The following is a 13,570-nucleotide window of genomic DNA, read 5'->3' as shown; positions in this document are numbered from 1 at the left end:
AAATGTCAGGAAAAGTTGGGGAACCCAAGAAGAGGAGGATTGGGGGGCCGCTCTGTGCAAAACGACTTCACAGAGCAGGTAAGCATAACATCTTTGTTATTTTTTATATAAAAAAAAAAAAAAAACTTGACTCCACGTGACCTCTGCAAGATTTACCCCCCTTCATGACCAGGCCATTTTTTGCAATACGGCACTGCGTTACTTTAAGGCAGGGTTGCCAACCTCCCGCAGTGTTTTTTACTGACAAAACGTGGAAAATTTGCTGGCAGAGCACATTTTTTTACTGGCAACCTGAGAAATTACAGAACTCCTATTGAAAGCTAACACTGTGAATATTTAAACAGTATAAACAAGATATGGAAACACTGACAATACCTATAACAAAGTCATTTGCTTGATGTACACTTAAAAAGTCAACACAGCTTGAAATTATCAGCCCCTGATATTTACTGGCAGTTGTAAAAAAAATCACTGATTGTTACAAACTGTCAGAAAATTTACTGGCAGTTGGCAACCCTGCTTTAAGGCCGGGTTAACACTATAACCCACTGCGGATCGCACAGGAGCGCTGTGCGTCCCTGTTCCCTGTTTCAGGGACAAATCAGGGACAAACTTCAGGCAGATAGTGCTGGGGTTGGGGTTGGGAACCAGAGACCCTTTATGCTGCTAGGAAATAAGTGCTAACCATTATACCAGTGCCGCCAATTTATTTTTATTTATGTATTTTTTTTTTTACTAGTAATGGTGGTGATCAGCGATTTATAACAGGACTGCGATATTGTGGTGAGCAAATCAGACACTAACTGTCACTTTTTGGGGACCAGGGACACTAATACAATATCAATGCTAAAAATATGCACTGTCACTGTACTAATGACACTGGCAGGGAAGGGGTTAAAATCAGGGGCGATCAAAGGGTTAAATGTGTGCCAAACCAGTGATTTTGTGTACTATGGGGGAGTTGCTTTTACTACTGCTGTGCAGGAACTTGGGATCTATGCATTCCCTACTGACAGATTGCCATTCTGCCTTGTGTACTGAACAATTGGTGGCTGCCAGTGAACATCGAGTCAGCAACACCCACTGCTGGGCTCCTGATGTATGTGATAGCAGTGGGAGTCAGCTGGCGGCAGCAAACATTCGTGTGTGCCCTACCTGGAAGGGCCGAATCATGTGTGTGTGTGTGTGTGTGTATATATATATTTATTATTATTATGCAGGATTTATATATCGCTGACAGTTTAAAGTGGTTGTAAACCCTTACAAACCACTTTGACCTACAGGTAAGCCTAGATTAAGGCTTACCTGTAGGTCCAAGCAATATCTCCTAAACCTATATGGTTTAGGAGATATTTGCCCGAAAACGGGCACCGCTGTCTACGGCGCATGCGCCGTAGACAGCGGCGCGCAGGCGCACTGAGCGCGGCATTTCCAAGAATGGAGCTACCACGCGTGTCGACTCCCGTGCGCATGCGCGGGAGTGACGCCATCACGGCTTCGCCGAATGACAGCGGCGGAGCTGCGAGACCCCACCAACAAGATGGATGCGGCGGACTACAGGGGACAGCGGTGACATCGCTGGCTCCTGTGTCAGGTAAGTGACACATAATGGGCTACTATGCGATGCATAATAGTCCATTATGCTTTTCCTTTGCAGGGAATGAAAGAGGAAGTAAACTCATCAGGGTTTACTTCCTCTTTAAGCAGTGCTTTACAACATTAGGGCAGACAGTTCAATTACAATACAATTCAATACGGGGAGAATCAGAGGGCCCTGCTCGTTAGAGCTTACAATCTAGGAGGGAGGGTCAAGTTATACAAAAGGGTAATAGCTGTGGGGGATGAGCTCATGGACAATATAGTGCAGTTGTTAGATTGGGGCAGGATAGGTTTCTCTGGAGAGGAAAGTTTTCAGGGATCGCCTAAAAGTGGATACATTTGGAGACAGTCTGACAGATTGGAGTAGCGAATTCCAGAGGATGGGAGAGGCTCAGGAGAAGTCTTGGAGGCGGATATGGGAGGAGGTGATAAGGGAGCTAGAGAGCAGGAGGTCTTGCGAGGAACAAAGAGGGCGATTAGGTTACTAATATATATATATATATATATATATATATATATATATATAATATTATATATACGTGATTGGGTGCACAGGTGCTGCCCTGTAGGGGTAAAACTGCTATGGGGAGACCTGAAGAAGATAAATGTGAACATCGAACCCCCTTTCCAGCCAGTGTTATTAGTACAGTGACACTGCATATTTTTAGCAAATCCTCCTGTGTCTCCTCCTCTGCATCATGGCAGCCGTGCTTCTCCTCCCTCCTCCTCCTAGGCCAATAGAATCGCTTCTTCTTTTGGCCAATCGGGAAACCGGGCTCATGACCGCTTCCTGATTTGCTGGGAGGAGAATCAATTTGTTATCGTCACACAACTGGGTGTCGACCCTTTTTTTGCAGCCAATTAGAACCCCGGGCTCTAAACAAGTGCTTAAAAAAAAAAACACAGATGGAATCCATGCATGCGGCGCCCTGCATATAGAATAGGGGGCTGGATGCATGGATGGGGGAGCGGCTCCCCTGCGACCTGCATTATGGGTCACCACTACTGATCACTGTATTAGTTTCACTGGTCCCCAAAAAGTTTTAGGACCGGTCCCCCTGGTGCCATGTCCGACATGTGATTCGCACCGCACTGCAGTACAAATGACATGCGATCTCTGTGTAGTTCGCCTAGGGCAGTGTGAACAGCTGCTGGGAGACATGCGATGTGGGAACCCGCAGTGCATTCGCAGGGTTCCCGCACGGCTGCAGTATGACCCTGAGCCTTATGCCCCGTACACACGATCCAATTATCGGACGAATGATCGTCCGTTTTTTTTTTTGTTTTTTTTTGCATGCTAATCTCACCACGAATCTGATGAGTATACTAAAGTCACGAAAAATTCTCGTACGACAGAATAAAAATTCGGAAGTGATGTCATGTGTTGTAATGCATTTGTATTGCATTTTAAGTGACAGCTGTACTGCTTAACCGAAAATCGTACAAACTGGCATTGTATGAAAAAAATTTGCGTGGATTGTCTGTACGGGCCTTTTGTGTCAGTTGCCCCCTATACTATCACCGCCTCGCTATAATCACTGATCGCTGTCACTGTTATAAAAAAATAAATAAAAATTACATGATATATCCCGTAGTTTGTAGACGCTACAATGTTCACATAAACCAATCAATATACGATTATTGGGATTTTTTTTTTACATTTTTGTTTACCAAAGATATGTAGTAGAAAACATATTGACCTAAATTGATGAAGAAATTACATTTTTTTTATTTTTATTTTTTTATTGGATGTTTTACAGCAGAAAGTAAAAAAAAAATAAAAAAAAAAAAAAAAATATATATATATATATATATATATATATATATATATATATATATATTTTTTTTTTTTCGTTTATATTATAAACAAATAAATAACACGCAGAGGTGATGATCACATATCACGGACAGCAGGAAATCTCTATGGGGGGTGATCGGCACACGTTGTCTGTCACTCCGCTGTTTGCAGACACAACAATCCCGCCCGCCGGCCCCGCCCCTCTCCGCTCCCCGGCCCCTCCCACCTCTCCGCATCCAGACCCGAACCGGCTCTGCCTCACAACCGGCGCTGATTGGCGGAGCTCGGCCGTCACGTGCCCGCAAACTGCAATCTGTGTCTGGTGTGAGGACTGCCCGGAACAGCGAGAACCCTTCTCCGGAGACCTGGGGGCCACAGCCTGCGACATGCCGGGGGCCACACTTCTCACCGCTTTCCTCACTGTCTGCCTGGTACTGGGGGCTCAGGGTGAGTGCGGGACTGGATGGTGGCACTTCTCCGGGACTGTCACCTACTATTACAGGACATGACAGGGACTGAAGGGGGCAGGGAGTGTATACAGGGCTGCTGGTGGGACTTCAATGGTTCTCGAGGGACTTTGAGCAACAAGTGACAAGTGCCTTCATTGGGACATTGAGGGACAGGAGAAGAGGGACCTTCTGGGACATTAAGGGACAGGAGACAATGGACCTTCTAGGACATTGAGGGACAGGAGACGATGGGTCTGGTAAGATGTTGAGGGACAGGAGACGATGGGTCTGGTAAGATGTTGAGGGACAGGAGACGATGGGTCTGGTAAGATGTTGAGGGACAGGAGACGATGGGTCTGGTAAGATGTTGAGGGACAGGAGACGATGGACCTTCTCGGACATTGAGGGACAGGAGACGATGGACCTTCTAGGACATTGAGGGACAGGAGACGATGGACCTTCTAGGACATTGAGGGACAGGAGACGATGGACCTTCTAGGACTTTGAGGGACAGGAGACGATGGACCTTCTAGGACTTTGAGGGACAGGAGACGATGGACCTTCTAGGACTTTGAGGGACAGGAGACGATGGACCTTCTAGGACATTGAGGGACAGGAGACGATGGACCTTCTAGGACATTGAGGGACAGGAGACGATGGACCTTCTAGGACATTGAGGGACAGGAGACGATGGACCTTCTAGGACATTGAGGGACAGGAGACGATGGACCTTCTAGGACATTGAGGGACAGGAGACGATGGACCTTCTAGGACATTGAGGGACAGGAGACGATGGACCTTCTAGGACATTGAGGGACAGGAGACGATGGACCTTCTAGGACATTGAGGGACAGGAGACGATGGACCTTCTAGGACATTGAGGGACAGGAGACGATGGACCTTCTAGGACATTGAGGGACAGGAGACGATGGACCTTCTAGGACTTTGAGGGACAGGAGACGATGGACCTTCTAGGACTTTGAGGGACAGGAGACGATGGACCTTCTAGGACTTTGAGGGACAGGAGACGATGGACCTTCTAGGACTTTGAGGGACAGGAGACGATGGACCTTCTAGGACTTTGAGGGACAGGAGACGATGGGTCTGGTAGAACTTTGAGTGACGGTTGACAATGGCTCTGGTGGAATGTTATGATACTGTGGGTAAGGTTCCTGCTATCCATGCTGGTAGATATAGAATTAGACTGTACAGTATTGTGTTGTTATCTAATAATGGAATACAATGTAATTCTCAGTGTTCTTCATCTTCTATTCCCTTGTCTCTGTATTGCATATTATGTATATAGACGTGATCTACAACTGGAAAATGCTGGCAAATTATGCAAAATAAAAAGTGATCCATCTTGGGAATTCAGTATATTCGGAGATGGTCTTGCAAATGTCAAGTTGAAAGATCAAACTCCTAAGGAATATTTGGTGTTAATCAATCAATACACCAATACAAATGTTGCTTTTCTTAGGATGAAGTAGATGATTTCTGTCCTGGGGAGGAGGTGCTGTACTGTGTAGTGAGTTTACAGGGGGGGGGGGGGGGGGTCATCATCACCTGTGTTATAATTCCGTGGCCCATTACCTGGCTTTTTATCTGATCTTATTTCAAAGGATTCGGAGACCTTGAGGATTATTGGAGGAGAGGAGAGGACAATGGGGCTCTCCAGGTTCTGCAGATAAGTATCTGTGTTTTACATGATGTATTCTTATCGGTGAACCTGAGAAGCCCCCATTGTCCTCCTTTCTCCTTTGGTGTCTGTATTCAATGATTAGTGATGTGGTGAAGTCACGCTGTCAGTTGCTCATGTTTTTGTTTCCCCCATTAAAGCTAAGTATATATTGTTGGAATTTCAAATGAAGATTCATACAGAACTTCTCAGAACATTCCAATATCGTTCTAAAGTCAGTTCAGGGTTTTGATTGCTTGTAAAGTAGAACTAAAGGCAAAACGGTTTCAGTTTTGAATAGAGGGATTAGAACCCCTGTCAGTTTTTATTGCTGTCTGTGCCCCCGTTAGGAAGAATCACCCATGAAGATTTGTCACGTTTACTGTTGAACGTAAAAAAAAAATATATATTTTTGTGTTGCTTTCAGAAAAGCAATAGAGGGGTAAATCTCCCAATGAGGACCATAGTTCTGGTGACAACCTCACTTTGCAGGGATTTCCCCTCACTTCCTGTTTTGGCTATGGGACAGGAAGTGAAGGGAAATCTCCACAGTGCAACACAGATGGCAAAAAAAAAAAAACTTGACAGGGGCTATACCCCCCCCTTAAGCTATCTAGTATTTGTAGCTGCTGTCTTTTTTTATTTTTTATTTTTATGTTTTTATCTGAAGATCTGAGATTGGCAACAGATTTAAGCCAATTGGCTGTGTCTAGTCACACACACAGTTCTGTGTTTTACAAACCCACAGAACTCTGTGTACAGGGAACTGAAAATCAGGGAGAAAAAACAGCCAGGTCAGAAAGGAAAAAAATCGGCACACATTGCACATGGTTAACCCCTTGTTGATAACTTTTTTTTTTTTTTCAGTTTACATAATAAACAACCAAGATATGGGATTTTTAAGGTGCCAAAACAATATATTAAAAAAATGTTATTAGAAACATCTAAAAATCAGCATTATCTTGGTTCCTTGGTATGCAGTTTTCAATGAAGGGATGTGGTGCTGATGATTCTCGGACATTCCGCAATTTTCTCTTCCAGTGTCGGTGTACAGTATTATCACTGTATTGGTGTCACTAGTGATGTCAGTTCCGGTCATATATGATTTGACATTCACACAATTCCTCCATCAACACAGACATTGACAGGGGAATCCCTCCCGCGGAGCGCTTGTCTGCTCATGGGTGGGGGTGGGGGCGGAGGCCATTCCAGCCGGGAAAAGACAGTGATTATTGCTAGTGGCTATAGTTGCCGCTAGCAATAGTTGTAAGATAATCTGGTTGTACACTCTGCACTTGGAACACCCAGCCTGCCCATTAGACCCCTTTCACACCGAGGCAGTTTTCATGCGTTTTTTAGGGCTAAAAATAGCACCTGAAAACTGCCTCTCATGCGTCCCCAATGTGAATGAATGAAATATTTGTATAGCGCACAATGCGAACTGAATCGCCTCTAGTGAAAGCCCGAGTGCTTTCAAATTTTGGGCGGTGCGTTTGCAGGACGGTGCAGCATCTTTGGGGCGGTGTATACAGCGCTCCTACATTGCCCTGCCCATTGGAATGAATGGACAGCGCTTCCGAAGCACCTGAAAAGCCCTTCGGAAGCATTGCAACACGGGCAGTTTTCTTCTGCCACTAGTGGGGGTTAAAAGCGCTCTGCAACACCCGAAAAGCGCCGCTAAAATGGCGGTAAAGCGCCGATAAAACAAGAGGCTCTTTACTACCAAAGCAGCCACAACTACAGTGTGAAAGCAGCCTAAATGCTTAAAATTTCTGCTGATTTGAACCGTGTATGGCCGGCCTTTGTAACCCTCTAACTAGTATCAGTGTCAGATTTTCCACCACATTATCACAGTACAATTATAAGTTGCTGATCCCCGCCATTACAGTATAGCTGCATAATTTCTTCATCAATGCACCTTATCAATGTCCATCTGCAGCCTTGTGTCTTTGCAGCCTTGCCCAGCCTCATTGCAGGCTATTTAAAATTGGCGCCGATTTCAGCTGACTGTTAGCGGAGAGAAGCGAGCGCTGCCGACATACACAAAGCCGAGTGTACTCGATCCCAGTGGTGATCAAATACCAACCACTTTTATATGTGTAAAAATATATATTTCATTTGGGTACGCTATTGCATGACTGTGCAATTGTCTGTTAAAGCAGAGGTCTGCTGATTATTATTATTTTTTGAAGTCAGCAGCTACAAATACTGCAGCTGTTGACTTTTAAAATGTGGACACTTGCCTGTCCAGGGCGCCCGCGATGTCGGCACCCGAAGCCGATCTGTCCCTCGGCTGTTGGGTTCTGCCACCGCAATCTTCGGTAAGGGAATGAAGAGGTGAAGCCTTGCGGCTTCACAGCCTGGTTCCATACTGCGCATGCGCGAGTCACGCTGCGCAATTCCAGTGGTCCCTGCTGTCTTCTGGGACCTGTGTGTCTCCCAGAAGACAGCAGGTGGGACGGAGAAGGTGCCGGAAGGGGCATAGATACCCGCGGGTGGCTCGGGTATGTATGCCCGGAAGTGGGAGCAAAATACCTGTATTAGGCAGGTATATGCCCCCCCCCCCCCCCCCCGGGGAGAGCACTTGACCCAGTGTTCTGACAAACAGTATCCGCCTATCGAATAGTGTCTGGGCCGCACTGCGCAGGCGCAGCACGGAGGACAAGGAGACTCTGAAGCCCCACCATCCAAGTGGACATATGGTTGCTCATAGTAATAGGGCCCCTCGTGGACTTGTTTCGCTCGTCAAGCTTCGGGCAAGGCCTCACTTCGCTCGGCTCTTTTTTTTTTTTTATTCTAACTCTGTGTCCACTTGGATGGTGGGGCTTGAACCTGGACTCACTGCGCAGGCGCCATTTATCTTTGACTTCTCCTTATCCCCCGTACTGCGCAAGCACAGTAGAGGGCGGACACTATGTGATGAGGGACACTATCTGATACATTACCAGCAGGGACACATTCTTCCTCTGCCTGGGGTTCTCGGCTCTTGATTGGATAAATTGATAGCAGCGCAGCCATTGGCTTCCACGGCTGTTAATCAAATGCAATGACTTGGGGGCGGGGCCGAGTCATATATTCAGTGGCTATGGACGCCAGATGCTGAACTTGGGAGCGCGCCCGCAAGGTAAATTCACCCCTAGGGCATTATCTGATGTGGGGAGGAGCCGCCTGGGACCCCAGAAGAGCAGGTTCGGGGCCACTCTCTGCAAAACGAGCTGCACAGTGGAGGTAAGTATGACATGTTTGTTATTTAAAGAAAAAAAAAAACCCTTACAATCACTTTACTTCTAATTTTATTGTAAATTATTATAAAATATTATATAAACTTAGACAAATTCAGACATGTACACATACATAGAAAGCAAATTTATTTCATTGCACAAAGCATGAGTACCTTTTCACATATTCGTCAATAGGGAAAAAAAAAAAAACAAACAAAAAAAACAAACAATCGCTTTAAGGACTAAAAAATGAATTGTACGGACATGTAGAGTTCTCATTTTAATTTATTTCATAATGTCAGTGTAAAGTGTATCTTTCCTAAAGAACGGGACTGGCTCGATTAATTACACCATGATGATTATTTTTCCTTAATTACTGTTATTTTCTGCAAATGAGAGTTGAAAACAAGAGTCATACGGCTGAAAATAACAATTATTATGGCAGATCTCCTGTGTTCAGTGAATTGAGCCCATTACTGTATATTTCAGTTTACCGAGTTCTAACCGACAATGAAGTTCCCATAAGTTTTTTTTTCGGTTCTCTTTGTCCCTCGTTGTTGAAGATAATAGTCGTTAGAGAAAATATCTGTTCTAGTTCAGTGAATGTGAATTTCTGCAGACGGGTTCGGACAGCAGGGCAGGGTGTGCGGGCGACTCTTCTTTACCACAGCTGAGGCTATTTAAGGAGTCAGGCGGTTGGCCGAGTTACATGACTCAGTCTGTCACGGATTTGGGAGATGCGGTGTACTCCTTTAACTATTAAAGTTCTCATCTGATGTCGTCTACTCCTAACCAAAGATCCTCCACCTGCAGCATGACATTCAATGTTCTGATGTGTATGAGAAAACTATAGAAAATGCATGCATGGGTCTCTACACGGCCACCTGTGAGAGCGCAGTGCTGGGGAATGTTACTCTAGATATCAACAGAGATTAAAGAAATTAGACTTTTTTTTTTATTTTATTTTTTAAGTGGTATTAACCACTCCAATACCGGGCACTTTCACCTTCTTTTTCAGCTTTTAGTTCTGTTGTACTTTGACGATTCGGTGGTCATGCAGCACTATACCCATAAAAGATTTCTTTATCATCTATTTTTAATTTGTGTTTTTTTTTTCTTCTTCACTGATGGGCCCTGGTGAGGCTGCACCAATAAAATAATCTGTTAATAAAAGCTGATCCTTTAATAAAAATATAGCAAATAAGTCATTTTCTCCTTCACTGATGGGCGCTGGCGAGGCTCCGCTGATGGGCGCTGGCGAAGCTCCATTGGTGGGCCTGCACCGATAAGCTTTTATAAAAGCTGTTTTTTTTTATTTTTTATTTTTTTATTTCTATTTTTATACAGTGAGGAAAGGAAGGCTGAGCTGATAACCGACAAGTTTGTTTGTGTGATTATCTGCGATTGGCCCTTTACCTGGATCTGTGTCCAAAGGATGAAGGAATAACAGAGAAATCTTTGGTTAGCAGCATTGTCAGTCTGGGGGGAGGGTATTGTTAGATGTATTAGTAGATTTAGATACACTAACAAACTGAAGCCAAACTCCAGCTAACAACTTTTTAAGCAATTACGGCAACATTTTTTATTCTTTGGGATAAAGGTTTTACATAAAAGCTGATCAGTGTAAGCACCCCTTTCAGTGGGTAAATTATTTTGTCTGAACCCTCTAACTTCTTCATCTGCAGGATAGCTTGGTCTTTTGAAAACATGCATACGCACTAGCGGTTTTCAATTTTTCTTTTTTTTTTTTTCTTTTTTTTTTTTTCTTTTTTTTTTTTTCTTTTAAAGGAACTGCAAAAAATGCCAATAAAACGCTAACGCTCACAAAAAAGGTATTACCAGCATTTTTTCCAGCCTTTTTTAAGCTTAGCCACTTGCTCCCCAAGCCAATTCTGGAAAATTTTGGAAAACAAACACTTTCATGAATAAAAAAAAAAACACAATATTTACTCCAAATTTTTTTTGTAAAATGTGAAAGATGATGTTACGCCGCGTAAACGGCTACCTAAAGCGTTGCGCTTTAAAATTGCGCACACATACTTCATTACGAGGAGGATCATCCAAACCCCTGCAAAAATTGTATCTACGTCAATCCAATGACACGGGCGCCAGGGGGTGGGGCCGAGTCCGGCATTCGTGTCTTTGGACTAAAATGTTGGACTCGGGGGCCGAGGATTTACAATCACTTTAAACCAATGGAAAGCATGGTGTGGAGGGATACAGCCCGCTGCCTGCAGACTAGGGGCCAAGCTGTTCCTGTGTCCAGGGGTGGTGATGCTGCGGGGTGTGGGAAGACACTGTGCCAACCACTGCCGGATCCTGATATGGTGACTGCAAGGAACTGGACTGTGCTGTGGCTGGTGAGGTATAACAAACCACTGGGTGCTGTTGTTAGAATTGGGGGAGCCGAGCGCTGGAACAGCTTTGCTTTATCATAAGTTTAACTTAATGTGCTAGTATGCGATGCATACTAGCACATTATGACTTTACCTTGCTGGTACAAAAAAAAAATCGGAGGTTTACAACCGCTTTATTGGATTTGACAGCAGCAGGAGCCAATTGCTGCGCTGTTATCAATCTATCCAATCAGGACACGTGACGGAGCTGAAGTGGTTAATTTATACCAGAGCTTTTACTCTTCCTAGAATTGTAATAAGTGGAATCTGTTGGCTGTGTATACATTCCTTACATGTGAGCTTTCATATCCGCTCTGCTTCATAACACAACAAGGCAATCCAAGTGGAAGAAACGTACATTGTAAACGTTGTTCTTGCATTTTATTGGTCCTTTCCCTTTAAACCAGGAAAAAATGTGGATTGTGACACTTTCTTTTCCAGGTCTTATGAGTCAGCCACACCTTCCATTTCTAAGATTCTGTTTGTTCAAAAAGTTTATTTTTCATTTTTTTTTGTATAATTAACATCGACTAATTAATTTATTATTATTAATAATAATAATAATAATCATCACGCCAGAATTCTCAGGAAAAGAGGAGTACAGACCAGGTGAAGTCATGTGACTGTGAAGGGAGTAAAGATTTATTTCTAACCACGATGGGAGTTGCAGCTCAAGCTTGTTGTCTGACCTCCCGGACTTGTACTGGGCGTTGTTCATAAGACAATGAGATCATAGCAGACACAGGCAGGTCTATAGGAGCCCAATATTGTGCCTAGTCATACAGAGAGATGTGATGGATCTCATCCTTCTAATCCTATCCAGTTAGGAAACGATGGAATACCACCTGGGGGAGTGTGGATAAAACACCCGGCTGGGGGGGGGAGTGTGGATAAAACATCCGGCTGGGGGGGGGGGGGAGTGTGGATAAAACACCCGGCTGGGGGGGGGGGAGTGTGGATAAAACACCCGGCTGGGGGGGGGGAGTGTGGATGAAACACCCGGCTGGGGGGGGGGGGGAGTGTGGATAAAACACCCGGCTGGGGGGGGGGGGAGTGTGGATAAAACACCCGGCTGGGGGGGGGGGAGTGTGGATAAAACACCCGGCTGGGGGGGGGGGGAGTGTGGATAAAACACCCGGCTGGGGGGGGGGGGAGTGTGGATAAAACACCCGGCTGGGGGGGGGGGGGGAGTGTGGATAAAACACCCGGCTGGGGGGGGGGGGAGTGTGGATAAAACACCCGGCTGGGGGGGCAGTGTAGTAGTGTAGTGTCTTGTTATTCTTCACAGCCGCACATTGTTCTGCAGTGTGCTGATTATATATAGTAACTATTCTGTTCTATCGCGGATCTGTGGACACCAAATCTTCTTAGGGAAGATAATCTTGTCTAGACTTCCAGTATTATTGGGGTTATCTTCTGTAATTCAGTTAAGCAATCTATTTACAGATCTGTTATTTCTTTATTGTTTGCCACTTCTTTTGTCTTAAAGGGGTTGTAAAGGTAAAAGGTGTTTTTTATTTTATTCTTTTAGCTTAATGCATTAAGGTGGAAGAACATCTGACAATGCCACCCCATCCCCCCCTGTTTTACTTACCTGACCCCTCGAAAGTCCCACGCTCACACCTGACATCCTCTTCGCTGCTCACCCTGGCCGTTGATTGGCTAGAGTGGATGGATTGAAAGCAGCGCAGCCATTGGCTTGTGCTGCTGTCAATCACATCCAATGATGCCGAGTGATACAGTGAGCAGCTACGGCTGCCGGCTGTATCACTGGAACGTGCACGCAAGCACTCCACACCATGCCAGGGAGCCCGCATGAAGTTGTGGAGTCCTTGCGGGGAGGAGCTGAGACAGCCGCCGAGGGACCCCAGAAGAGGATGTTCAGGGCCACTCTGTGCAAAATGAGCTGCACAGTGGAGGTAAGTATAACATGTTTGTTATTTAAAAAGAAAAAAAAAATTACTTTACAATCCCTTTAAACTCCCTTGTGCAAAAAAGTTTTATCCCTATTGTGGGGTCACCAGTATGATATTTGTATATTTGAAGTATAACATGTTTGTTATTTAAAAAAAAAAAAAATGCCTTTAGTGATCCTTTAAAGATAACATTAACCACTTCCGCCCCGGAGGATTTACCTCCTTCCTGACCAGAGCACTTTTTGGGATTCGGCGCTGCCTCGTGCGACGTTGCACCCAAACAAAATTGACGTCCTTTTTTTTTTTTTCCCCCACAAATAGAGCTTTTGGTGGTATTTGATTTAAAGTGCAAAGTAAAAATTATTGCGCTACCCTATAAACAAAAATAGTGTGCTGCTACATACGAATGTGACAAATTATGCATAAAGGTGGGAGAAAATGTGGTGTTAATATTAAAAATAATAAGGATCAAAAATTTGAAAAATCATACATGAAAATTATATAAATTCCAAC

At 44.6% G+C, this 13,570-nt stretch overlaps 1 protein-coding gene across 1 annotated transcript in view; it reads left to right on the top strand.

Moving 5' to 3' along the window:
• Positions 1-3,629: 3,629 nt before the first annotated feature.
• The window catches only part of MFGE8 (milk fat globule EGF and factor V/VIII domain containing), a 112,058-nt gene continuing 102,117 nt past the window's right edge, over positions 3,630-13,570 (top strand). Inside the window, exon 1 of the mRNA XM_077469793.1 lies at positions 3,630-3,844. Within this exon, the coding sequence (XP_077325919.1) occupies positions 3,784-3,844 (61 nt within the window). The 5' untranslated portion in view covers positions 3,630-3,783. The remainder of the gene's footprint in view (positions 3,845-13,570) is intronic.

The sequence above is a fragment of the Lithobates pipiens genome, unplaced genomic scaffold (assembly GCF_037356315.1).
Source record: "Lithobates pipiens isolate NorthernLeopardFrog02 unplaced genomic scaffold, aLitPip1_a1.2 Scaffold_8, whole genome shotgun sequence".
Lineage (NCBI taxonomy): Eukaryota > Metazoa > Chordata > Amphibia > Anura > Ranidae > Lithobates > Lithobates pipiens.
Note: the sequence above shows the minus strand (reverse complement) of the source record. Positions and strands in the feature narration are given on the sequence as shown.